The sequence below is a fragment of the Topomyia yanbarensis genome, chromosome 3, assembly GCF_030247195.1.
Source record: "Topomyia yanbarensis strain Yona2022 chromosome 3, ASM3024719v1, whole genome shotgun sequence".
NCBI classification, from domain to species: Eukaryota; Metazoa; Arthropoda; class Insecta; order Diptera; family Culicidae; genus Topomyia; species Topomyia yanbarensis.
The window spans coordinates 335,022,695-335,048,931 of NC_080672.1; the positions used below are offsets into that span (position 1 = coordinate 335,022,695).

Consider the following 26,237-nt stretch of genomic DNA (forward strand, 5'->3'; position numbering starts at 1 on the left):
TTTTGTATCTATTAAGGAGAAAATTGTTCAAAACCATCTTTGCATGCGAAGAGCACAAAACCTTCGTCACTTCGGAATTCGACACTAACTTAGTAACAAGACTAAGCTAGTGCGGGTGTTTGACGCTAGCTCCAAAAATCGAAAACACTGTTACTAGAAAGCTTATGTTTAAAGATATAACTTGCTTCCGTTTTGAATATTTTTCAGTTTCTGCTTTTAATCGACCCAAAGTGACTTTGGTTAGTTAGTAGTAGTGTTAGTAGTAGTAAACCTACAAATCCGAATTATTTCCCACCCATTTTAACAAGTTATACATGATTTTGACATCAAGGTGGTAACAGTTTGTATACAAATTCACTGTGTGACCACACTCTTCAACCCATAACTCCGGGATCAGAAAATTGATTCATATTAGATTCAATAGCAGCCGTTTGCGATGGCAATTTCCGTTGATGTTGACATGTTGACGAATTCAGACAAATATGTTTAAACAATATCTACATCACCGTAGAGTTTTGAACAAATCGATTTATACATTGGCCTAAAGTGTACCTTAGGGTCTAGAAATGATATGATATGATTTTCTACCTGCAGTGAGTATGATCTTTTCCTTGCTTTACTTAGATCAATTATAACAAAAAATAGACAAGACTAGGTTCTATGCCTCTTTTGATTTTATTATCCCTATGTATCATTCAAGTCCTTCCCAATTAAAATGCAATCCTTTAGGGATAACGCGACGAAAACAAAATTTCAAAATTCGAGAAGTAGAGACAATGACTCAATGAATTGTGCGATATCTTTGAACTGTGGTTTATAAATGTGTAGTTTATTTTTAACATAGCATTTACTATTCGACCATTTACTTTATTTTCCGCACATTGTTTCTTGATAGAAAACATTTTAGATGGCAGTATTAAAGAGTATAGTTTTAACATTTTTACAGTCGTTTTTACGCACACACATGTTCTGGATCATTTTTGAATTCGGTTTCTAGCTAACGGCGCAAAGCCCAACTTACTAATGTAGGGAATTGTGTATTTTATGCAAACATTTGAATTAATTCAATTAATTTGTTACACAGGGGAAAGTCACAAAACTTTTTCATTACGATTCACAAGATGAACCGACTGTGTACTGTACTACCTGCTCGCAGATTTTGGATGCTTATGAAACGATACTGAGTAACAGCATAACAGTGAAAACACAATCTGATAGGTAGAAGAAAATTGATTTATTTCCATTCAATTCAACTTTCCTAGAGTATTGTCTTTACCGGGAAATTCAGTGACTAGCTGTGGTTAAAAATTTGATTTATTGTTGCTCTATACAACCAAAGCTGACCAGAAAGTGATTGAATTAATACACCACTCCTGTGTTTTTCTCGATCTGTGTGGGCATGTATTTTTATAGAAAATCCCAGCCTGTACACTTTCAGTTTCTATAAGGGCGGTACACAGACTGTGAAATTTTTGCACGTAATTAGATTTGGCGAATGACTATAAGACTGGTTTACGGGAATATGGAATTTTTGAGTTATTCTGTTTCGGCTTTTGTTTTGATTTTGATTTGTGGAAATTTTCTAATATTTTGGGAATAATCATCACAGCGGTGATCTTCGACTATTTATAAGAATTTAGTAACAGTTTATATCGATTTTTTTTTATTCATTTCGTTTATTTGATAGGCACAAATGCGTTAGCTTGGCGGTGCCAAATGCTTATGTTTTTACATTTTGGATATCTTAAAACTAGGAGGTTACAATGTTGAAATATTTTTTTTTACAAAGGAAAAAAAAGTTTACAGCTATCTTAAGACTAGAAATAAGATTCAATATACAAGAGAGGGCCAAAAGATTTTTTTATGAAAAAATTTAAAACAAGGGATTCACTTTGATATACAAGAGGGGGAGTAATAGTATTTTACGAAATATTTTACGGTTATCTTAAAACTAACAATATAGTTTAGTACACAAAAGGGGGAACAAATATTTATGAGAAACTTCACAGAAATCTTAAAACTAGGGATTCAATTCTATTTACAAGATGGAGGACAAGAGTTTCAATAAAGAGTAAAAATTATAGCTATCTTAAAACTAGGAATACAGAATACTAATTTGAATTTTTTTTAACTAAAACTTATGCTTGGTCAAGATATTCAGAGGGTGGCTTATTTCCGCATCAGTGTAGCAGTAGTTGTATCAAGGACAGGGGAGAGACAGGGAAAGAAGAGCAAAACTTGCAACTTTCGCTCGAACGGGGGGGGGGGGGGGGAAGGGGGATCAGCGAAACAAATTTGCGCCTCAGTCTAGTAAGTCGTCGAGTACCGGATTGGCGGATGGTATTCTTCGGACCCGCGGGGAATCCTTCAAAAGTCATCGGACCTCGAGTCGCTCTCGCTTCAGTTTCCTTCTATGCAGGCGACGGCGGTTACATAGTGGCACTCTGGAGCTGATCGGTTCCACAAGGCAGGAGGAAACTCTAAAAACGAGAAATAAAAGAGAGGGGCTAAATTGGGATATTTATCGTTTTTATGAAGGTATAAATAAGGGACATATAGGGGAAATCACGAGTTGCCAGCATATCTCGGACTGGTACATTGGGTGGTCTACCTCGGGCCCGAAGGGATTCCTTTAACTGAGACCTGGCGTCACAATACCCGGCGCATACCCAGACAACGTGTTCGATGTCGTGATAGCCCTCGTCACAAGCGCACAGACTACTCTCTGCAAGCCCAATACGCCGCAAATGCGCATCCATGGTGTAGTGATTGGACATAAGTCGGGACATTACGCGAATAAAATCCCGACCCACATCCATCCCCCCGAACCAAGGCTTCGTTGATACCTTTGGGATAATCGAATGTAGCCATCGTCCAAGTTCCCCGTTGCTCCACGAGGTTTGCCAACTGTTGAGCGTCCTCTGACGACAAATACTAAAAAATTCGTTGAAGCAGATTGGTCTTTCGTATATGTCACCATTTAATGCGCCCGCCTTTGCTAATGAGTCGGCCTTTTCATTGCCCGGGATAGAACAATGAGAGGGGACCCAAACAAAGGTAATCTGATAAGATTTTTCAGATAACGTACACAAGGACTCCTGTATCATCCCCAGAAAATACGGGAGTTGCTTTTTAGGCTTCACCGCACGAAGAGCCTCGATAGAGCTGAGGCTGTCCGAAACGATGAAGTAGTGATCTGTGGGCAGAGTGTCGATGATCCCAAGGGTGTACTGAATTGCAGCTAACTCTGCGACGTAAACTGAAGCGGGATCATTGAGCTTGAATGAAGCGGTGATAGTATTGTTGAAGATACCGAAGCCAGTGGACCCATCGAGATTTGATCCGTCAGTGTAGAACATTTTGTCACAGTCGACTTCTCGGAATTTATTATAAAATATATTGGGGATCACTTGCGGGCGTATATGGTCCGGGATTCCACGAATCTCTTCCTTCATGGATGTGTCGAAGAATACAGTAGAATCAGAAGTATCTAGGAAACGGACACGGTTGGGATTGTACGAAGAAGGAATGATGCTCTGTGCCATGTAGTCGAAGTACAACGACATAAAACGGGTTTGAGAATTAAGCTCGACGAGCCTCTCGAAATTTTGAATTACCAACGGGTTCAGAATGTCGCATCGGATGAGCAATCGATATGAGAGTTCCCAAAATCGATTTTTTAGCGGAAGAACGCCCGCCAGCACTTCGAGACTCATCGTATGGGTCGAGTGCATGCAACCCAAGGCAATGCGCAAGCAACGATACTGGATTCTCTCCAGTTTGATGAAGTGTATGTTCGCAGCGGAGCGGAAACAGAAACACCCGTACTCCATCACCGACAATATCGTTGTTTGGTACAACCTGATCAGGTCTCCTGGGTGAGCACCCCACCATGTTTCAGTTATTGTTCGGAGAAAATTGATCCTTTGTTGGCATTTCTGTTTCAGATACCTAATGTGACATCCCCAGGTACCTTTAGAGTCGAACCAGACCCCGAGATATTTAAATGTGAAAACCTGGTTGATCGTTGCACCCATTAATAGAAGCTGGAGTTGCGCCGGCTCACGCTTTCTAGAGAAAACAACCAACTCAGTTTTCTCCGTGGAGAACTCAATACCCAGCTGAAGAGCCCAAGCAGACAAATTGTCCAAGGTATTTTGTAATGTTCCTTGCAAGTCGGCAGCTTTGGGCCCTGTAACAGAGACCACCCCATCGTCTGCAAGTTGCCTTAGCGTGCATGAATTGGCAAGACAATCGTCAATGTCATTCCCGTAAAAATTGTAGAGCAGGGGACTTAGACATGAGCCCTGGGGAAGACCCATGTAGCTAAATCGCGATGTTGTTAAATCGCCATGAGAAAAGTGCATGTGCTTTTCAGACAACAGGTTTAGCAAAAAGTTATTTAAAATTGGCGAAAGACCATGCTGGTGCAGCTTCTCTGACAGAATGTTGATAGAAACTGAGTCAAAAGCCCCCTTAATATCCAAGAAGACTGATGCCATCTGCTCTTTGTTAGCATAGGCCATTTGGATTTCTGTAGAAAGCAACGCAAGGCAATCGTTCGTCCCTTTGCCTTTGCGGAAGCCAAATTGTGTATCTGACAGTAAGCCATTTGCTTCAACCCAATTGTCGAGGCGAAACAAGATCATTTTCTCGAATAACTTCCGAATACAGGACAGCATTGCAATCGGCCGATACGAGTTGTGGTCGGAGGCTGGTTTTCCTGGTTTTTGGATGGCGATGACCTTCACTTGCCTCCATTCATAAGGGACAATGTTACCCTCAAGAAACTTGTTAAATAAATTCAACAAGCGCCTTTTTGCAATGTCAGGCAGATTCTTCAGCAAGTTAAATTTGATTCTGTCTAACCCTGGGGCGTTATTGTTGCACGATAAGAGAGCAAGTGAGAACTCCACCATCGAAAACGGTGTTTCGTTCGCGGTATCGTGAGGAGACGCGGCGCGGCACGTTTTCTGTACCGGGACAGAGTCCGGACAGATCTTCTTGGCGAAAGCAAATATCCAACGGTTTGAATATTCCACGTTCTCGTTGGTACTATTACGGTTACGCATACGTCGAGCCGTACCCCAAAGAGTGCTCATCGCTGTTTCTCTCGTTAACCCGTCGACGAACCGGCGCCAATAACTACGTTTTTTGGCTTTCATTAGACTCTTCATTCGCCTTTCTAACGACGCGTACTGTTGATAGCTAGCGGGTAACCCGTCTTCCCGGAAGGCCTTATATGCAGTGGACTTTTCCGCGTACAGCTCTGAGCACTCTTTATCCCACCACAGGGTGGGAGACCGTCCATGGGTATTCGCGCTGGGTACTAGTTTAGTCTGAGCTTGATTCGCACTGTCGAGAATCAAGCCAGCCAAAAACCTGTACTCTTCCTCCGGAGGAAGTTCTTGAGTGGATTCGATTTTAACGGATATCGCGGTCGCGTAACTCTTCCAATCAATGTTCCGTGTGAGGTCATATGAGATATTGATTGTTTCCGATGGTCTTGAACCGTTAGCAATTGAAATCACGATAGGCAAATGATCGCTACCGTGGGGATCAGGGATCACCTTCCACATGCAATCTAACTGTAGCGATGTCGAGCAAAGCGACAAATCCAACGCGCTTGCGCGTGCTGGTGGTGTAGGAATCCGCGTCATTTCTCCCGTGTTTAAGATGGTCATGTTGAAATTATCGCAAAGATCTTGGATTAATGTTGATCTATTATCATCATGAAGACAGCCCCATACCGTACCGTGCGAGTTAAAGTCTCCCAGAACTAGCCGCGGTGCCGGTAAGGATTCCGTGATATCACAAAGCGTTCGGTGCCCTACCGAGGCTCTAGGAGGAATGTAGATGGAAGCAATGCAAAGGTCTTTACCTTTGATTAAAACTTGACAAGCGACAATTTCAATGCCTGGTGTCGAAGGGAGGTTAATTCGGTTGAAAGAATAGCACTTTTTGATCCCCAAAAGTACTCCTCCATAGGGGTTTTCTCGATCCAGACGAATTATATTAAAGTCGTGGAAGTTGAGATTTATATCGGAAGTTAACCAAGTTTCACATAATGCGAAAGCATCACATTTTAAACTATTTAGTAAAAATTTAAAGGAATCGATTTTCGGGAGGATACTTCTGCTGTTCCACTGTAGAACAGTGATCGAATCGGTGACCTCGTTCGATGACTTAGCCATCGAAGGATACGATCGCTGCAAGGAGGGGCCATTTAGTAGTCAACTGCTTCAAAAATGTTTGCACTATAGGGAGAAAACGTATCAGAAGGCTTTTAAGAGGATCAGTAACATTGAAAGCTGTGAAAATTAAGTCCACTCTGTCAGAAAATTTCATTAGTCCGCTACTGGACTGAGTATCTGTTTGAAAAAAGGGGACACTTGGGGTTTTGGATGTCCCTGGAAGTGGTGGGTACTCCTTGTTAGAATTAATATTTCCAAGTCCTGGAGCAAATTGCTTCGGCTTTTGTGCATCACTTCCGTTGGATTTATTGGTTGTAGATGGCGCACTCTGAGTGGACGACACCTTGGCACCCTTACGAGGCAATGTAGGGGAGGCTGGATTTCTCCTCTTCCTGGATTCCCCTGGGTTAACCAAAGATGTTCCCTCTCGTGGGTCGTCAGATTCTTGCTCAACGTTAGCCAAACCAGCATAGGGATTTTCGGACAGGACAGATGGCGAAGCATTCTTTAGCATTTCTGCATAAGAACGCCTTGAGCGTTCCTTAAGGGAGCGCTTAATTTTATCCCCGCGCTGCTTGTACGCAGGACATGATTTAAGAGCATGTGAAGGGCCCCCGCAGCAAATACACTTTTCAGTTTCTTTGTCGCAAGAGTCATCCTCATGCTCTCCTTCGCATTTGCCGCATCGTTTCTTATTTCCACAATATGTGGCTGTGTGGCCCAACTGCTTGCAATTGTTGCAGTTCATGACCCGCGGTACGAACAGGCGAACTGGTAGGCGAACCCTGTCAAGGAGGATGTAGTTGGGAAGAGAGGACCCGGCGAATGTCACCCGAATCGAGCCTGATAGAGAGTAGGTAGTCTTACCTCCCTCGGTGTTTGCGGTATACAATTGTTTGCATTTCAAGATCTTAATCTGTTCAAGTGAGGGGTCCTTGAAGCAGCCAACCCCGTGCTCCAACAGTTCTTCGCATTTCAGGCCCGGTTCGGACACTACCCCATCGATTTCACAGGCCACACAAGGCACGTGCGCTTTAAATTCCCGCGTAAAGCGCTCACAGCAAGCAATCGCGTTTGCCTGGCCGAGATCACTCACTAGAACACGTATCTTGTTTGCCCGAACACGTGTTATCTGAGTTACGGCCGGGTAATTAGCAGTCAGATCTCGAGAAAGTTTTAATATATTAACCGGTTTCTCTCCGGTCCGAAAATATACCACCCATGGCCCAGAGGAACCTTCTGGGTACTGCTTTATACGGGGAGCAATGCGAGTATTAGGGGGATCAGGGACTTCCATGATTACATCAGATGGTATTTCGCCCTCGGCCATTTAAGCACGAGGGCAGAGCGTTATATAAACGGGAATGTGTCTTATTATTTGATTACAAGGTAGAGTAAAAGTAGGGAAAAGGAAAGAAAGCAAACGAGGAAAAAAAATAAAGCAAAACTTATCTGCAAACAACGTCGATTGTTCCGCACCAGCGAAAACAATGTACTGGATTTACTGCCGGCACCAGCAGAATGGCAGCTAACGAACGAACAAAGGATGACCTTGAATCACTGAAATTTACACACCGAACACCACTGTGAAATATAACGATCCGTTCCGTTCAAAGGTTGGGAGACGTATGTTTATATCGATTCTTTAAATTTAAAAAAGAATTTATTACTTCTTTGAGTCATCACATAAAATCCCGCAGTCATATTTTAGCTAAATAAAATATGATTCTTACAAATGAACTAACCTATTCTTCAGTTGATATGCACTCAAGACACCCGTCATTATTTTCGTTCACATAGATGTGGGTCAGTCTAATGGTAAAGTTCGGTTTTCTTTCCTCCCCACACATTCTTCGATTTGATTAGATTTGCTTTAGAAAACAAAGACTAATTTGATGAAAGTTGTAAAACCTGACAATTCGGAAGCAACTGAGTGAAGGGGGGTGATTGAAAATTCCAAGGAAAATTCGTTATTAAGGGAAGAAGGCATTAAATTCCTTTCGTAAAACAAATTGAAAGTAAAGACGACCGTTCTAAAGAAATCCCAACCACTAAGGAAAATTACATGTCTTCATTATTTGGTGTGACTGTAAAAGATTTTTTTTATCGGGTAACAGAACCTTTCGAAAACTAGTAAAAAAACAGAATTAAACTTCCGTGATCTCCAAAAATCTACATCAATTCAGATCTTTCACATCTCAAAATGGTGACCATGATACTGCTGGAACCAATGTATCGATCGTTCTGGAATTACGAACAGTTGTTCCTAATTATAGCTTCTACTTCGTAAGCAAAAATATTTTTATTTGAATGACCTTGTTTATTTTTTTACAACCGGTAGACTAAATTTGTGGTACGAATGAGCATTAAGATGGGTAGCCATGGGTTGATATTGTTAATGGTTAAAATCTAACATCTGCTTACGGAGATATTCTGGTTGCAGTTGAAAACTGAAAAATCCATCCAGCGACAATCGGTTTTTCTCCTGTTTAGTGCTAATCCATGATGTCGGAAGTAGTGCACTGGATAACGCATCATTGTACGAAAACAGCGCATTACTTCCGACGTGATTCCATTGTTTAGAACCAGAGAAAATACGATTGTCGCTGGTTGGATTTTCCAGCTTTCAACTGCAACCAGAATATAGAATGCGCAAACGAATAAGAGATTCGTTAGCCTGTTTCGGTAGGTCGCGAGAGGAACGAAGAGTGAATGAGAGCAATTTTGGTAAAGAGAAAGTGAGAGCGTACCTCTTCGAATGAGACACCGTTGTGTAGACGGAATCGCGAGCGCGTTTGCACCGGCATTCAGTACAGGGATGCCATTATGCCCGATTTATCTGGCACAGCCAGAGTTTTTTGCAGCTTCCAGACAAAAAGACAAACCTCTCATTCTGCCTGATTTTTGAATTATAGAAGTGTTTGCATTCACATTTTAGAAATTTGGACATATTTTCCCAAATTTATTAAAAATCTATTGATAAATTTTGATGGCTTTGAGGTCGCTGTTAAGCGACAGATTTGGCTAGACATTTTTAGTTGATCTGCCAGATATTCTTTGAAAAATAGTGGCAACCCTGATTCAGTATTCGATTTTTGAAGCGCTAACACGCCTATACGGAAGCTGCAACAAGAAAGCGACAAATCTAAGATGGAGTCGAAAGGTTACGACACTAACATACCGTGGCTACGAATTAAAGTCATTCTGATTAAATTGAAAAAGATCATTTTGTCATGCGAAAAGCGAAATTTAAAATTGTGCTCATTATTAATCGTTACCATATGCCGTATCCGATCTAGTTGTCAAACATTTTGCATTAATTGCCACATATTTGTCTCTGAATATCAGACTCCTTAACGACTCGTACGCTAACGCATTACATTTTGCAACAGGACTGTTCTGGCCATTGGAAGTAATACAGACCTTGAGGACTTAACTTGAAGGTTTGCAATAAATATAAATAAGTAAAATACAAACAATTGCTGACAAATTTACTATAAATAACAGAAATGTAAAAAATGTACAGAGAAGAAACAGAGCCCTAGCGTAGTCTTCTGTTGCCCTTGGCGGAGACTCAGTTTTGCGCTCCATTGGTATTAACTTTGTCATTCTTTTCCAGTTAGATTTTCAAAAAATGTGTTATTATGTAAATAGAAATTGACCTAAGTTTATAAAGCAGATAAAGATTTCAGCGCTCTTATAAAGGCGTCTGAGCCGTGGGTAAAATTTCAAGTAAAACAGCTAAAATAATTTCTTGTCCGATGAATCCTGTTGACGCAATTTGCTGCTGCGTGTTTAAATTTCTTTTTCTTGGTGGTGAATCATTAGCTGCATTAACTACAACTACAACTTCTTTCGCGTCATCGCTATGACATCGCTAAGACCTTACCTAAAATTTTGAAATTTGATGAGGTCGCTAAATTACAATCGCTTTCTTGTTGTTCATGATCGGGTGTTCTTGTTGGTTTATTGTCCTTACGAGCCACTATTGTCAATTTGTCTTTTTTGGCGTTGGCTGCTTGTTGGTTATGATGGTTTTTGATTTGCAAACATTAGGTGATGTCGTTGTTGAGTGACTTTGATTTGATGTCCAATTTATATTTCAGCAACCGCTTGTGATTTATCATAAGTTTATTTTTTGTTGGTGCCTTTTACAGTCGACGAATGTCCTTATCTGCCGCACGGGGTTTTACGTGTTGTGGCGTCTGACTGCAGAATTGGCACATAGGGCTCTGTCCCAGAAGTATAACCAGCGTTTTATGAGTGTTTTGAACACCATTAAACTGAGTGAGGAAGGAGGGGATAGATTTTGTCGAACTCCTTCTCAACGCACGAACGCTATTGGGAACACCCAAGAAGAGGCTTCCCTAACAGATACCACCTCTCCGTTAATTAACATGAGCCTATTTTCATTACAAGATTAAAGGCATTATTCATATACAAAGGTATGCTGACTTTAACGTTTTCGTGTTCGACGGCGTGCTACATGTTGTTTCGGTTGATGAACGACTCTGTTTGGATGATAATCCTGAACACAATCAGTACATTATGTTTGATATGGTTAAATTGCAGGGTACGAACAACTGCCTCATTAAGCTTGATCTTCACTTTTAACAGCTTTGCCACATCTTGATTAAAATAGTGGGACAACTATTTGCCGTCGATCGTCAATCATCGCTCCTAAATAGGTAGGTGAAAGTAACGAGATTTTTCTACTGCAGAGACAAAGCGACACACAGTGTCGCCTAGCCGGATAAAACCTCAAAATTTTGCTTTAGACTTTTCACATTTTAATATTTTTCTCTGTTTTTTAACAGGTTGAATAGAATCTTCTCAAAATATTAAGTCCCGAGGATGAAAGTTCGATTTTTTACAGAACTTCAAAGGTGAAATGGATGATGAATTCTGAGAAAAACTATTTTCAAAACTAAGTTATTCAAATGAATATATTTTTTTAGCTAAGATTCCGAGTAGAGTCGAACTAGTTTCATTTGAAAGGTTAATCACTGCACTTATAGCTGCCGCACGATTTGGTCGAAACAAGCCTTTCCTCTCGCTCAGACATGAAAATCAAACAATAAATCGTGCAATAAATTAAAGTTATAATGTTTCAAGTGGCTGTACTTCTTTTGAAACAGATCGGAGAGATCGCTTGTTGTCCATGATACTTGAAAATTAGTGTACTTTCCAAAAATGAATGTCTTATTTTGCCCCTTTGTGCCCCAAGGTATGAAAAAGGTGATTTTTCATGATATGGCTGAAGGAGACGCATGGTAACCTTTGAGCACCCAGGGTTCGTAATATAATTTATCGATGTGTCTTATCATTATCAACAATTTAAAAAATGTGTATTCTGCTAAAAAATTCACCACACTTAATTTTTTGAAAATGAATTTTCGGATATAGTGAACTTTATATTCGTGAATGTGTAATTTTCGAACCACCCTAAGTGCCAAAATTTTGAGGAAATAAAAAAACAAAAAATAAACATCAAATATGAATTCTGCACCACAAAATTGTGAAGTTTTCATCAATTTCGGGCCACTTTTGAGGTTTTTTCCGCCTTTTGTATGGAAGGTGATCACTGTGCGCCACACTGGGAGATGCACTTGTGTGTCTGTGTGTTGCATAGTTTCAGTCGCTTTTTGTTCAATTTCGAAAAAGAAAATGACAATAATTTTTAAAAATGTGGGAAACGGAAATTTCCTTACCAATTTCGGGTAAAGCCATCAATATGAAGCATCAACGTTTTTAATATGATGATTGCGTTGTTCGAAGGCAACAGACGGAGTATTTTCTCGGGAGACTTTGTAAAGTCAATTTATGCTAGATGTTTGAAGGCGGAATATTTTTCCGGAAAACAATGAGTACAGTACGTTTTACTAAGCAGACGATTTATTGGGGAATACAACCGGCGTCTTCGCGGATAGTGAACAAGAATTATAATCAAAAGCTTCGGCTTCTCATTCACAATCATACACGTTGAACTCTATCGGACCATATCTGATTTTTCACTAAGTATCTCGAAATTGATGATAGCCTGTGTAAAGAATTGAAGTACCGTAAACCGGGGTGACTTTGATCATTGGGGTGACATTGATCACTCGAAACTTTTTTCGTAGATCGCTTATTAAACCTGAATAGTCTACCGAATCATTTTAATTTGAATTGATTTTTACTCTAAACTTGTAAAATACTGATTTGTTATACTTTTTGAGTATATTGTTCGGTTTTTGGGTACAAAAACTGCAAAAAACCGAAATTTGACTTCACCTGATTCTTACGATGCTTCATAAAGTGTCTATTTTTTATAAAGCAAATAAATCTCAGATTTGAGCAAGAGTAATAAATCACAAGCGAGTTTTTATTTTCCTTTAGATTGGGATATGCTAAATGTAGTTTTAAGAGTTTGTTTATTTTTAATACATTTTTTTTGTGAAACTAGTTGGCAATAATTACAAATTATTTTAAGCTAAAATTCGCAACATTTTTTTTATTGTTCAATATTCCAACGTGTTAAAATGGATGAAACTTTTTGTACATTGGTAAAACACTGAAACAAAATAGTTTTAGCAGTTTTAAAAGTTTTCAGGATATTTTATTTGGACACAAATTATACGAATTTTGGTTACTCGAGTGTTACAGTACATTGAAATACTTTGTATAATACTAATTAACATCTATTTAACAATGAGTAACTTTCCAGAATTAGTTTAAACAAACCTTTGAATGAAAAGCATTGACATCGATAACTTATTGTGGGTGAACATGCAGGTTATCAAAGTCACCCCGGAACACGAAAACGGACTTTAACTTGAAATCATTTTTGAAAAAATAGCTGTAAACGGACAATTTTAGGTAAAACCATCCAATCTTGTTCTCCATACATCAGTACATGGTTTAATAATATTATACTCGAAAAAAATGCGTTGCGACTAAAAATATGTAATGATTACTTCGAAAAGTGATCAATGTCACCCCGGTTTACGGTAATTGACATTACTGGATACAAATATATTTGAAGGACTGCCGTATCTACACTAAGTTGAGATTGACGGTGTGGTTATCGATTCGAGACTTTGATGTGTGGAACTACTGAAGTTTCATGGTTCTCTTCCTCCAATGAGATTTCGAATAGTAACCGCACAGGACGGGGCAAAACAGTATGTTCCTACACAGTCATATTGGGTGACATTTAGTGGAACTGCTTTGCCTATTTACGTGTTGTTTGACTAGACTGTGCCTACTGTAAGGAGATACGACATCTTCTAGTCCCCTGCCCCACGTACAAAAATTGCTCGGATAATTTACAGCGTTCCCTTGAAAGACCCTTTAAGCACGCTTTTCAGAAATACTAAAGAGTGCTACACCATTCTCCTAGACAAATCATTATCCTCTCTTGACTAAGGAATAGTTCAACTCTGACGATCCCCTTTGGAAAATCTGAATAAATCTAAATGGACCTAGCAGGACCGTGCCGTATTCTACTGCCGTCTTTGCTGGAGTCTCAGTTTAGAGCCCCTTTGATGTTTACACTGGCTTTCTTTTTTAATTTGTCTTTCAAACAATAATTTAGTGTTAACCCGAAAATAGTACATATGTATTGACTCAGTTTACATTATTCCATTTTCTCCACTTATTTTGAAAAGCAGATCAAGATTTCAACGCCCCCCCCCCCTCCTTAGTGCAGGCGCCCTTGGCGAGGGCCAATCTGGCCAACAGCACGCTACAGGCCTGGGAAGAAATTAACTCGAAAATTGGAGCGATTTCATCGATTTAATTGATTTCACGATTTCGCCAAAACTTAGTTTTTAACGAAAACCATGTACTGAAAACCATGATTTCTGTTCAAAAACCAATTTGTAGACTGAAAATCAGTAACCATCTAGTTTTCTCTCAAATTTAAAGATTGCAATAACACTGAAGCGATAACATCATCATTACTAGAAGCATTTGGAGGTGCAAAAATATGTCTCGTGTTTATCAGATGTCGCGTCACAGTTTGACACTTAGTCTGAAAGTAAAGGGCAGAAATCAACAGCATTAAACGGTCATCCTATTCAAATTCCATTGAAAAATTATATATTTGAATTAAAAGTTTATTACTTTTAACTCCCTAGCACTAAGAAACTTCGGTTTTGTCACTAACATTACCCACTCGGCATATTTCTACGATGAACCATTTCAGACCATGTGCCTACATTGAATTTATAATACTATTGAAACTCTGGAAAAATTCTTTATAATACTACTGAAACTCTGGAAATAATTTGCCACTGCCGTTGTGCAATATGCAACAAATCACGGTGAGAGCCTTACCAAAATTCCACGAATCCTTGGTGTATTAGGAGCGCCATGAAGTCGCCGGTCAGGTCGTCCCTTTCGCCCGTGAGCAGCAGAATGCCATCAAAGGATTCCGGTCGAAACTCGATGTGGAGCTGAAATGAAAACAGAAAAACAAACGAACAAATGGAAAACTCGAATAAAATACAACAAACATGGAAATGGAAAGCAGCACCGGCCAAATAACACAAAATTACCGTTGAAATGGAACAGTGCAAAGCTGTGAATGAATTGCACTTTTTGTTTGGAGTGTTTTGGCCCGTACAGGGTGATCGTGAGTAGTTTAGGAAACTGTTAACAGCGTGATGAAAGATAGGCAGTTCAATTATTTTAATCTGCATTGCTTTTAAATTGAGCAACCGAATATAAAAGTCGAAGATCATAGAATGTTAAAAACGGATATGAACTTGAAGCGTAAAAATCGAACTGGGGTCCTTGGATGTAAGACTCGTCCGAAAAATTATTCAGTATAAAAACCGGAAAACATATACCCGGTTCTTACAAACTAGCTTTTTATAACTTTTGATATTTTTAGTTGTCAGATAATATTAGAAAACGAATGTTTTACAACACGAAAGGGATTTTGATGGATATTGAAAACAGTCCTTGTTCACCCTGTACGCGGTTCATGGTTCCACACATTTTCATGGATAACCGCACTGCACAATAAACTTATCGGTCTGGAGTACGGAATGCTCACAACCATTTACCGTATGTACCGTAATTTTTCTCTCCCTCTTTCTCTCCTCTGTTTGCGATTTAGAAAGCGGTGATTAATTTAAATTTATCCAAGTAAAATAAAAATCGCACTCGCGGCGGACACCATTGAGGCATTGTTCTGTGAACCATTGTAGTAGCGCAGACTGTGTACATATAAATATATCGCTGTATGGCGATGACGGTTCTACCTTTTTTCTCTAACATGTAGTACTTTTTTCGGAAAATTTGTGTTTACTAACGGAAATATCACCGCTTTAAAGGTGCTGCATACTGCTCATGCGGTGTGCATGTATGTTTTGAAAGCAAGCTCCCGCTGCGCCATGAATGGTTAGAAAAAGTTACCATTACTGTTCTAGTTTTGCCAATTTACCCTCTCTATATGCATTTTTATAATACCGTTTAAATCGTTTGGTATGCATTATTCGACCTAGTGAGTTGCTACTAATGTGGTTTGCTTCGTTTACCGACTATTGAAAATTTTCTCATTTTCTTGTCGCGATATTGAGAATAACGATTTTATGATGATATGTTCGGTTTACATTTAGAAGAAAACGGGTAGTTACCTGTACGTGCTTGTAGGCGCCTCTAAGTGCGGGGAAGGCTAACCAGGAGTGCTGGTTGAATCGAGGGGTGTTGACTCGAAAATCTGCAAATAAACAATGAAATAGGGTGTTATGTACATTTGATATAGTGTCGATATGACCAACAATAGCCGCCGTGATAAATTAATAATGTTATGAGCAACGAGCAAGACAAGTGCAAATATTTAGATTTGAGCTTATAACACATTTTACTCATTGGAATTAGTTTAAGGTGGTAAGTACGCATAAAGGAAAAAAATCTTTACCAAATGTTTGGCATACATGTAGTGTCTTAGCAGGCCCCTGCGCAAGGGGGTGGGGTGGGTTAGGTGTTGAAACCCTTCAAATTAGTTTTGAATTATTTTTAAAATTTCTTAACTACCTGATCATGAATAAAATTATACCGCAAGCCGTTTTGACACATAGAATGTCATTTGAGTTCTAGAAACAAGGTACATGTGCGCGAATGTGTTTTTCATCAAAGGCGGCGAGGAATCATTATTAATTAAGTAATACCTTCATGAACATATTTAAGAAATGGCGCTGCTTCGATGGTGGCTAACGTAAATTGAAATGTGTGGATAAGATATTGAAAATCGTGTGTTTGGAGAAACTATAATATTGTAGTTGTAAAATAAAAACACATTTGATGCAGAAAAAATATGGGAACAGTTTGTAGAAGTTTAATTTGATACTTATTTATAATTGTTCTAACAAAATCTAAAAACACGCTACAGGATCCTATTCATAGCAGTAGGAATGTTTTCTCTCAGAAATTCAGCGCAATTGTAACAACCGATTAATCCAGTATGGGTTGTTGCATTCGGGCTGGAATTCCATTCTAGATATGCTGTAACAGGAAGAGGTTATTTTGTAGTGCGGATATCTATGTATCGCCATAAAGACACTCTTGTTTCATATATATTGCTGCAAGATATCAATAATATGAAAAAGGGCACCCTTTCATATAAGATAAGCAGAAACGACATAAACTATTCAATTGGCGCCGGAAGCATTGGCTGTATTGCGCCGTTTGTACCTATCGGCGATCAATGTAGTATATACAGGTATGGCGAAGAGGGCACTTTGGTATTCGTAAAATGAATCTTACATGAGTGGTGTAAGTGATCACAGAATAAATCGACTTGCTTTCGTCATACCGTACGTTCCGCTCCCATTGAATCGTGTGAACGATATGACGTCGACCCGAGGTGCTTCTGGATTGTTTGCATATTTTTGGTTGCTAATACTAGCAAATCGTGTGTTCTGCCACACCTATATATACCTCATTGATCGGTGATGGCCCGGATCGGCGCGCGAGTATTTTTTTAAGATTAGAGAAATTTCTAGTCGGAGGCTGATTTATTTAGAAACGAGTTAGTATTGACACCTGTGTATCAAAAGGTCACGAGAAAAGAAAATTAAATCATGACGATGTTTATTTTGCCCTTACGTAAACTCATTGTGAAAATTAACATATCGCAATAAATATATAGAAGGCAAAAATTGATCAAAGATTTGAATTTTCAACTAATGAAATAGGTATCTATTCGTTAAAGCATTCTTAAGGAGAGCAAACTCATTTAAGGAATAAAATAAACAATGCACAGGTTGGTTGGTAAATTGATTACCTTTCACATAGCTTATATTGCCATTTAGCTCCTGTTCCCGTGAGTTATGCAGCTTCCAGCCTTATCACAATCTACACGGCCAGCTGTCACTTTTGTTACGATATAGTCGGATAGTCCACGGCGTTGAATCTACCCTAGTGTGAATTTTCTGGCGGTAGATTTCTCTCGATAGCAACGTTCGTTTGCATGAGCCATTTAGTTCCCCGCTTCGTCCCGTCTACTCGATCTAGTCTCCGGCGGTGGACCCAGCCTGCTCAACGGACCAGCCATTACGTACTGAGATTTGTCCAGCGATTTCGAGTGGAGCGTAGCTTCCGGTTCACTAGTAACTCAATGACCGACTGCTAACGATGCGACGCGATCTACTTGCTCTAATCTCCGGTTAGCCTACTAACGAGCAACTAGGAAGGATGTCGAGGTCAGTCAGATGATTCCGGTAAAGCCTGAAGTCCGGTTCACTGGCGCTCCGAAGACCCGAACCCGGTGCCACGTCGCGAACTACTCAACTGGTCTCCGGCGGTGGACCTATTCTACACCGACGAATAGATCCCCGGCGGCAGAATTTCTCTCAAAGCCCCATTTGTGGTTTCACAGCGGCTTTCTAGCCGACGGCGCTACTTTGTTGGTCCCTTCGCCAATTCCTCTGCAGCTCGGAGAGTATACTCATAACCATGCATTCGAAGACCACGTATTCCGGTGTCTCTTACACGTTCACGTACTCCGGCAAAAGTGTGCCGAAGCATGTATAAACCGATACAGGTGCTTCCGGAAGCATCCGTGCCCGGACAAAAACTGCGTCAAATGGAAATTCTCCTCGCCATGCTTCCTATACACTCAAGCCGACACATTTGGTATGAGTCGTAGGGTCCACCTTCCTTTCTCCGAGTAGTCCCACTCTTGCTGCCACTTAACCAATGAATCCGCTCTGACCAGTCTCCTTGCATTTCGCGTATTCCTCCATTGGTAGCATTCCACGTTCTCAGCCATAGTGCTGCAGATGGGGAACATCGAGGCAATTACGTGCTTGTCAATTTCGTCCAGTTTCGCTTTGAGTTCAGCGCAGCAGCCCAGGCCGGTACGCCGTACCTCAGTATTGAAGATGAGACACCAGCCAGGAGACGTCTCGTCCTGCATCTTGCTTCGCTGATGGTCGGCATGATACTTACCAATTCGTTAGTTTTCCTTGCAGCCTTCTCACATACAAAATCCACAAACCTGTTGCAATTTAACCGATCGTCAGCTATCACACTCAGGTGCCTCAGCGCATCCAGATTTCCACGCTTTCCACTGTCTCTGGCATCAACATCTCCACTTCCTCGAAGGTCACACCGGTTATCGTCAGGAAAACGTTATCTGCAAAGCCGACGATCTCGACTCCCCTGGCCAGTTCCAGGCCAGTTGTTAACACTCCATTGAACAATGTATTTCAGAGCGTTGGGCCAAGTATGGAGCTTTTAGGTACTTCCGCCGTAACCCTTATCGAGCTCTGCCCCATGTTCGTCTCGTAAACCAATACTTGATTCAGAAAGTAACTTTTCAGATTCTTGCACAAAGCGTCCGGGCCCGGCATTCTGCGCAGTTCTACGACGATAGCGACCTAACTGGCGCTGTTGAACGCGTTCTTCGCAGTGATCGTAACCACGGCGCAATAGCGACTACCCCTTCTCCTTTGCTTCAATGTTTTTTTCCGCCCTCGCGATGACTGTGAGAATGGCGTCCACCGTCGAGGTCTCTTTCCGGAATCCGAACTGCCTCTGCGATAGTCTGTTATCACTTTCAGCGTAGTTCGTTAGCTTGTTGAGGAATGGCCCTTTCCATACGTGTCCAGCAGGCATACAGACCGACGCGATGCTCGATTTCATGGTGGCTTCCCTGGTTTTGGTAGCAACATCAGCTTCCGGATCTTCCATCTATCCGCGAAATAACCATCATCCAGGCATTTCCGTAGGACTATCCTGAACATGTCCGGAAACGTCAGGAAACGTAATACGGAGAATCAACCAAAGATCCCAAAGACTTTATTTTAAGTCCCGGCCGTTTTTAAGGAATGTGCTAGCAGAACCTTCGCTGCACAGCCTTACATCCAGCTTCGCCAGGGCTTCTAATAAGCTGTAACCTCTTGGTCAGCCTGCTACCCCATCTCACGGCCCAAGCGTTAAAATCTCCTATAACAACCGGCGATCGTCAGACTAACGAGTCGCAAAACCAGTTAGCAAAATATAAACACAACAGCTACATACGAAGACGCCGTTGTTCCTAGCGATCACGAAACCTTCGTGTGTGCTATCCACCTTCTCTTGGACAGGGAAACCGCTTATCACTTGGATTGCCGCCATCCTTGCACTATCCACCACCACAGTTACCGTTATCGGAAGGAACACGATACGGCTCTGCAATAACGTCGCACTTCGTTTCTGTCGTTGGTTGCCACAACCAGTTACTGTTCAATGTCGCTATGATTAAGATTAAGATGAGTTATCTTCTTTATCGCCTCCCGTCAAGTCATCCTTTCCACCCTCAATTGTGCAGTGCACACACTTCCAGTGCTTTGTACAGTCTCTATCAATGTGTCCCTTCTTCCCACATTTTCTGCACAGATCAGATCTGGTCGGGCTCCTAAAGTTTATTGCCTGATAACCGAAACCCAGGCACCTGAACCACCTCCCCGTTTGTTTTATGGCTCCAGGGATCAATCGTAACGAGCACACCGACCCTCTGAGTTTTATCTCACCGGTCGACATAAGCTGCGGTTGGCGATAAACGTATCGCTGCTCCCTGTATGCTATTATACGTCTTCCTCAATCTGCTTGACATCTGCTCTATCTCCAGGTTAGATAGCCTTATTAGCGTGCTTCCGTTGTGATCTCGTCCAGATTCCTGCACTCGCCACCGCTTCCTGAACTAAAGCCCTCGCGTTCGTTACTACCGCCACGAGTTCCCGTTAGGCCGAGCTTTTAATCAATGGATACTTCTTTAGCTCTAACAGCATCTCACCATTCAGAGTGCGCCTGGTTCTTACTACGTTCTCTTCCAGCAGCTTCAGTTTGGAACCCTCTTTCACTCTTTTGAGGATCTCGCCGTACGTCACGTCGTCGTTCGCTACGTTTTTGATGACTAGAGCTTCTCCCAGGCGCGGCCGATAGTATTCTTTTTTTCTTCTTTTCATCCTTTTCTTCTACGGCTTGCCATTCACTCTCCATTTGTCGGCTATTACGTGGTCTTTCACCGACCTTCTTGGGCTTCTTCGGTTCCTCCTCCTCTCTTGGTGTTTTCTTTACTCTTTTCACAGATCGGGAATATAGGTTACCCTTTGTCGTCTTACAGGCTTTTGCTTTCGCTATCTCCGTGATCTCCGGTGTCTTTTCGGCGTCTTCAGCTCTGTGCAGTAACGCCATATGTTCGCATTCGACTGCTGCTACCGTGGATTTGATGTCAATCACTTGATTCCTGATTTGTCCAAGCACGTTGCCCTTATTTTTTACGAATTCATAGAGCTCTTGGATTTTTTGCCTCAGCTTCGTTATTTTAGGTAGACTCAGACTGCGGGTCTTCTAGGGTAACGCTTGATATCGGCGTGCGCGCCGGAAACCTACTACTACTCGCGGTATGTGATCAGCGTTGTTTGCTTATAGATTACGCTACCTCTCGATGATTTGTATTCGATATTCAAATCGGAAGGAATAGGTTTAGTTACTCGCATTCTCACCACTTGAACGCCGTTGGAAAAAAATTTCTCCAAGTGTGATTCATAATGTAACTTCTCCGTATTGCGACATGATTCGCATGATGTAATCTGTTTGAGTGCGTGGTGCGAGGTCATGTATCCGAACATCCACCATATCATTGTCCATATACACGGAGACCTTAGTTCTGGTCTTCGTTCTAATGCAGCAGGGTCAACCATACAATACTTTTTGTGCTCTAGGAAACAAACGAAGCGTTTACTTGATTCATGAATGTCTACAGCACAGAGATTTGTTGCTTCTGCCGATGAGAAGATAGACTGACTAGCTAAGAATATTTTAAATTATATACACCACTTCATGCACTCTAACTTGATTTACGTACGTTACTTAGAATTAACCTCGTAAAAAAGTTACGTAAATTGAATATTATTTTGAAAACGAGTTCGCAAATGGAGGTTTTAGTGTACTGTATATCAACTCTGTCTTTTGAATATTCCGGACTGCGTGTTGTTTTTCTTGCTCAGATAAACCAGCACTTCCCAATATCCGGTTAATACTACTAGCATTCACATTTTCAGGTGGGATAGACAATTAGAGAAAATAAAGAAGGTAGTCTAAACATGAAGTGCCCGGCCATCTCACTAGCCGAGAGATTAAACCACGTCTCCGCTCATTTTTCCGCTTGTCCATCCAATTTTCAATGATATGCCGAGCTAGCACACTCAGCCGGTTGCCTCAACCGGCAACACAACCCTCTAGTCTAGGCACGTTCTAAATAGAGTTAGATAACACCCGGACTCTTGGTGCACTTGTTTCAGCATGATTTTCTTGTCACCGGTATAAAATTCTAATAAACAGCAGAAGGACAGAAATGAAATTGCAAACTTCCACTGCTTTTGCGTTACGCATAATTTTAGCCCACCACCAATGAACGAGAGACTTGACTTGTTTGTTGACGTGAGACGTTCTTCGGTATGTGTTATCTCTGGAAATACCAGTGCATTTTAGGTTTAGCATATAATGGGAAAAATTTATTTCATATGGCAGTGGATCCTAGTATCTTCCCGGAATAGAAATTTTCTTTATGAACCCTGGTTGTTGATGGAATATTCGAAATATATCTGGTTACGTTCTTTTGAAGGAAAGGCTATGTCTGCAAATTGAACCAGTCCGTTTTTTTGTTAACTGGTCTTGTCATGAGTTAAAATATTAAGTATCTTCTAGATAAATTGTTCAGCTCACACCTTTGGGAGGGTATGAGGTGGGACCATCATCATCATCATCATCAAGATAATAGTTTGTTGAATAATGAGATTTAATGGAGTAGTGAAGCTTGCGGAATAGATGCCTCTTAAAAGCAGCCATAGAAGATGGATCACATTTCATATTATTTCAAATTTTACACGCACGCTAAAGTCGTACATTACTGGAAGTATGAACATGTAGGATTTTTTAGTATATTACACAACCTAACTGAACGAACCAAATGTGCATCAGAAACCGTTCCAAAAACAATGCAAAAGTTAAACGTTAGCCAACCGTTAAAAAACTCTCGGAGTGTATACACTTGAAGTTTGGCCTCCGCTTGAGTGTTCCCCAACGACGCAACTATAGTTGTATCAGATTAGTTGCCATAACTTACTCGCCAGCTCCTGAGATTGTAGTTTTTATGCCTTCGTATTCATGCGGGTCATTTTCCTACGGTAACACCAGAGCCCTTATTATCAACTCGAAAACTGTCAAGAGCAAAAGTCGGACTTCCTAGCGCTGCTGTGCTGTAGCTAGTGGTAAGTGTACATACAGGGGAAAAAAGTGTAGAAATAAACTTTGACATCCGGGAAAATTCCACTCTCACCATCTCCAGTTGACTAGGTTGGAAAAAAGAGCCTTTAATACCTAGGCAGTGCAAAAAAAAGAGTAGACAACCTAAAAAATGTTTCCTTCTGCACAATGCTCGGATAGGATTAGATTCCGTCGAAGGATGGATGTCCCTCAAATAAATGTGAAACATTCATCTAAAGATGTAGCCATTAACTATTTTGGGGTGACTATCTGCCGAATACAGGGAAAGCAGCTAAATGAAAATGTCGACCATCCTTCTTGGAAACTCGAGCTAACAAACGGCCATAACATTAAGGCAAGCTGGTCATTTAAATGTTTATGTTTCATGGCTTTTTAATGCGGCGCTTGAAGCGTTACGTGAAACAGATTAGGATATATTTTACGTTCACTCTTCGGGACAGTTTTGAGTGAGCGTAGGAAGTGGGGTCGTAGGGTAAGGTTTTTAGGATTGAAGTTTGTCGTGTTCAGTTTTTTCCCCGAATATGCAAATGCAAAGATTCGTGGCGAGTAAAAATTATGCGTCTGCATTGAAAAATCGGATTCAGTCCGGTGGGTAATTTCTGTCCCCATTAAAATCTGAATTTCAGTGTGGAAGTAATCTCAGGTCAAAGAGCGAAAGAAAATGAAGCATCATATTTTATATATAATTAAGATCACCAGCACAAAACGAAACTTGAACACGAAAAGATGAATCATTTGTGTTCCAAAACTTGCATAAAGGCACTCTAAAAGTCACCTTCAAGAGCTGCTTTTTTGTACCTCCTCCAAATGGGAAAAAAGAGAAAGGCTAATTAAAATAAAATTCAGATAAAGTTTGATCGAAAGAACTATTTCAACATATTTTTAGGTTGCATACACTGCTTTCATACGTGTGGGACCAAGATGCATAATAAAGAGCCTCTTTATTGCTGCTCTTTTGCATCTGGAGCTACAGAGTAGAATGTACACATAGGAACAAAATACAACGAAATGAAGAGGTATATTAGAAATGGTCTTCATGAAAAAAAAATATTTGCTCTAAGGTGCATGTCATCTCTGCTCGCAAGTAGTTCAAATCGAATGGGCGAAAATCTCGAAAAGCTCTTTACCAGATTGGATTGACAATTTTAGTATGTTACAGTTTAAGCCGCCCAAACACAGTTTCGTCTGACAGCCGAAAACTCGAAATCGCAATTGCGTTCCTGCTGGATAGTTGCGTATGAAATTTGGGGTTATGTAGTCGGCTGTGGTCAGTTAAATTCCTCATCAGCATGCCAACGTGTTGTTACGAAAAGAGAAGAAGTTTTTTCGAAATCACTGGGCAAGTTCTTCAACATAATTCTTTATTGCGAGCATGTCTAAAACTTTGTCCATGACATCTACTTTCTACCTCGTCAGTATAAATGGCAAATTTTTTTAGTTCGATTATATTAAGCCATGCCTAATTTTAATATATAATAATATTAAAGTTGGATTAATAATCAAAATGTCGTCACATGATGCATGTCTTTTTACCCAAGCGAGTAAGATATGCGAGATGCTTTTATGATCTGCTGCTGTTAAAAGTTCACACATTCTTCTAGATATTTGCTTCCGGATTTGCCATTTAGTGTCAGTAGTACCCATCAATACATCAAGAAAATGTAGGTGACCAAAATTTTGCTGTTCTGACTCGTCTTTCAATTTTATACATCTCCCGTAATTGTTGTCTCTTCAACTTTTCACGTCACGCCGGACACTAGTGCTATTCATAAATGAATTAACCTGAAAAAGACCTATTCTAAAGAGCCGACACAGAGCTATGCAGAAGCCACCGATATTAAGGAAATGCGCCCAAGCAAGCTCCGCATTGTGATATCCTATTTCAAACAAGCTAACTGTTTTAATGACAACTAAAATATTTTATTAAGAGCAATCGTGTCTACATTCCAGCATACAAAGTAGAGATCGACGGCGTGGTCACTGACTAAATGTAAATGCTATTGAAAAATCGCTATTAGCAATATTTACGTCTACATTACTGCACTGTTATTAGAAATTTTATTTACAGCTGTTGTGCATTCAAAATGCTGTTTACTAACAAAAGCTTTTTGAGTGCTGATTAAGCCTTTGTTGCGCGATTTTTTTCATTGTTAATACTATTATTTTTAGCTTGTATTGGTTTTAGGGGTCACTGATTTTGATTCTGACATCGTAAATGTAAAAATCAAAATGGCGGATCCAATATGGCGACTGTGCTTGGCTATATTTCATGTTTTTATATTGGCCTAAAAAATCTTACAAGAGGATTTTTAGGGTCACTGATTCTGTTTCTGACGTCAAAAATGTATAATCAAAATTGCGGATCCAATATGGCGACTATGTTTGGCTAAATTTCACGTTTTTTATATTGGCCTAAAATGTCTTACAATGGGTTTTTCGGGGTCGCTGATTCTGACGTTTTATACTGACTGTAATAAAAATTGCCCATTTCGTAAATGGTTGCCATTTTGTATTGTAGGAGAGATTTTAAATTTTCGAATTCTGACATCAGAATCGTAATCAGCGACCCCAAAAACTCGTAAATGTAACGAAATTCGCATTTTCGTAAAAAATGGCTGCCATTGTGTAGCCGCCATTTTGAATTGTCAAATTCTGTTATCAGAATCGCAATCAGCGACCTCAAAAACCACATAGTCTATTTCTATGCTAATTGAGAAGTCATTCCTGTCTCTCAGAATCTTTTATAGACCAACATAATAATAAATTCCATTTTTGCATATTTTCGAAAAAACTGACCTACGAGAAATTCGGCAAAAAATCGATTATTTATTTCAATGTTTGAGATACTAGCAAAAGAAATTTTAAATCTTTAGGACTTTTAGTTTAGACACAGCCGATTTTATTGTCAAAAAACGAAATTTTCGAGTTTTAATTGTTTATAACTAATAAGTAATTAACAAATTCACATAATTTTTTATGCTAGTTGTACTCCTTACATCCCTAAGATTTCATTAAAAGAAAGAATTTGTATTTATATGTCAACGCTAACTAGGAATCCAATAAAAACTTAGGAGAAGTGGGTGGGACGTATACGTCCCACTGCGTCGCAAAGGGTTAAAACAATCAAGCATACAAAATGCTAATACTAATCGCTAAAAACTGTAGAGAGCTACACCATTCACCACTCCAAAATATTATGATTTCTTGGCTCAGGAAGAGTGCGACTTTGACCTTGTTGCTGCACCAAAAAGCAATAAATAGATGAGATTCCTGGAAAAC

At 40.3% G+C, this 26,237-nt stretch overlaps 1 protein-coding gene across 4 annotated transcripts in view; it reads right to left on the bottom strand.

Annotated features, from left to right (window-relative positions):
- LOC131691972 (pikachurin) overlaps window positions 1-26,237 on the bottom strand; it is a 788,885-nt gene that overhangs the window by 202,726 nt on the left and 559,922 nt on the right. For all 4 annotated transcript variants that reach the window (XM_058978784.1, XM_058978785.1, XM_058978782.1 and 1 more), the window contains 2 exons: window positions 15,821-15,903; window positions 14,514-14,632 (listed from right to left, as the gene is read on the bottom strand). In XM_058978784.1, coding sequence (XP_058834767.1) covers window positions 14,514-14,632; window positions 15,821-15,903 — 202 coding nt within the window. The remainder of the gene's footprint in view (window positions 1-14,513; window positions 14,633-15,820; window positions 15,904-26,237) is intronic.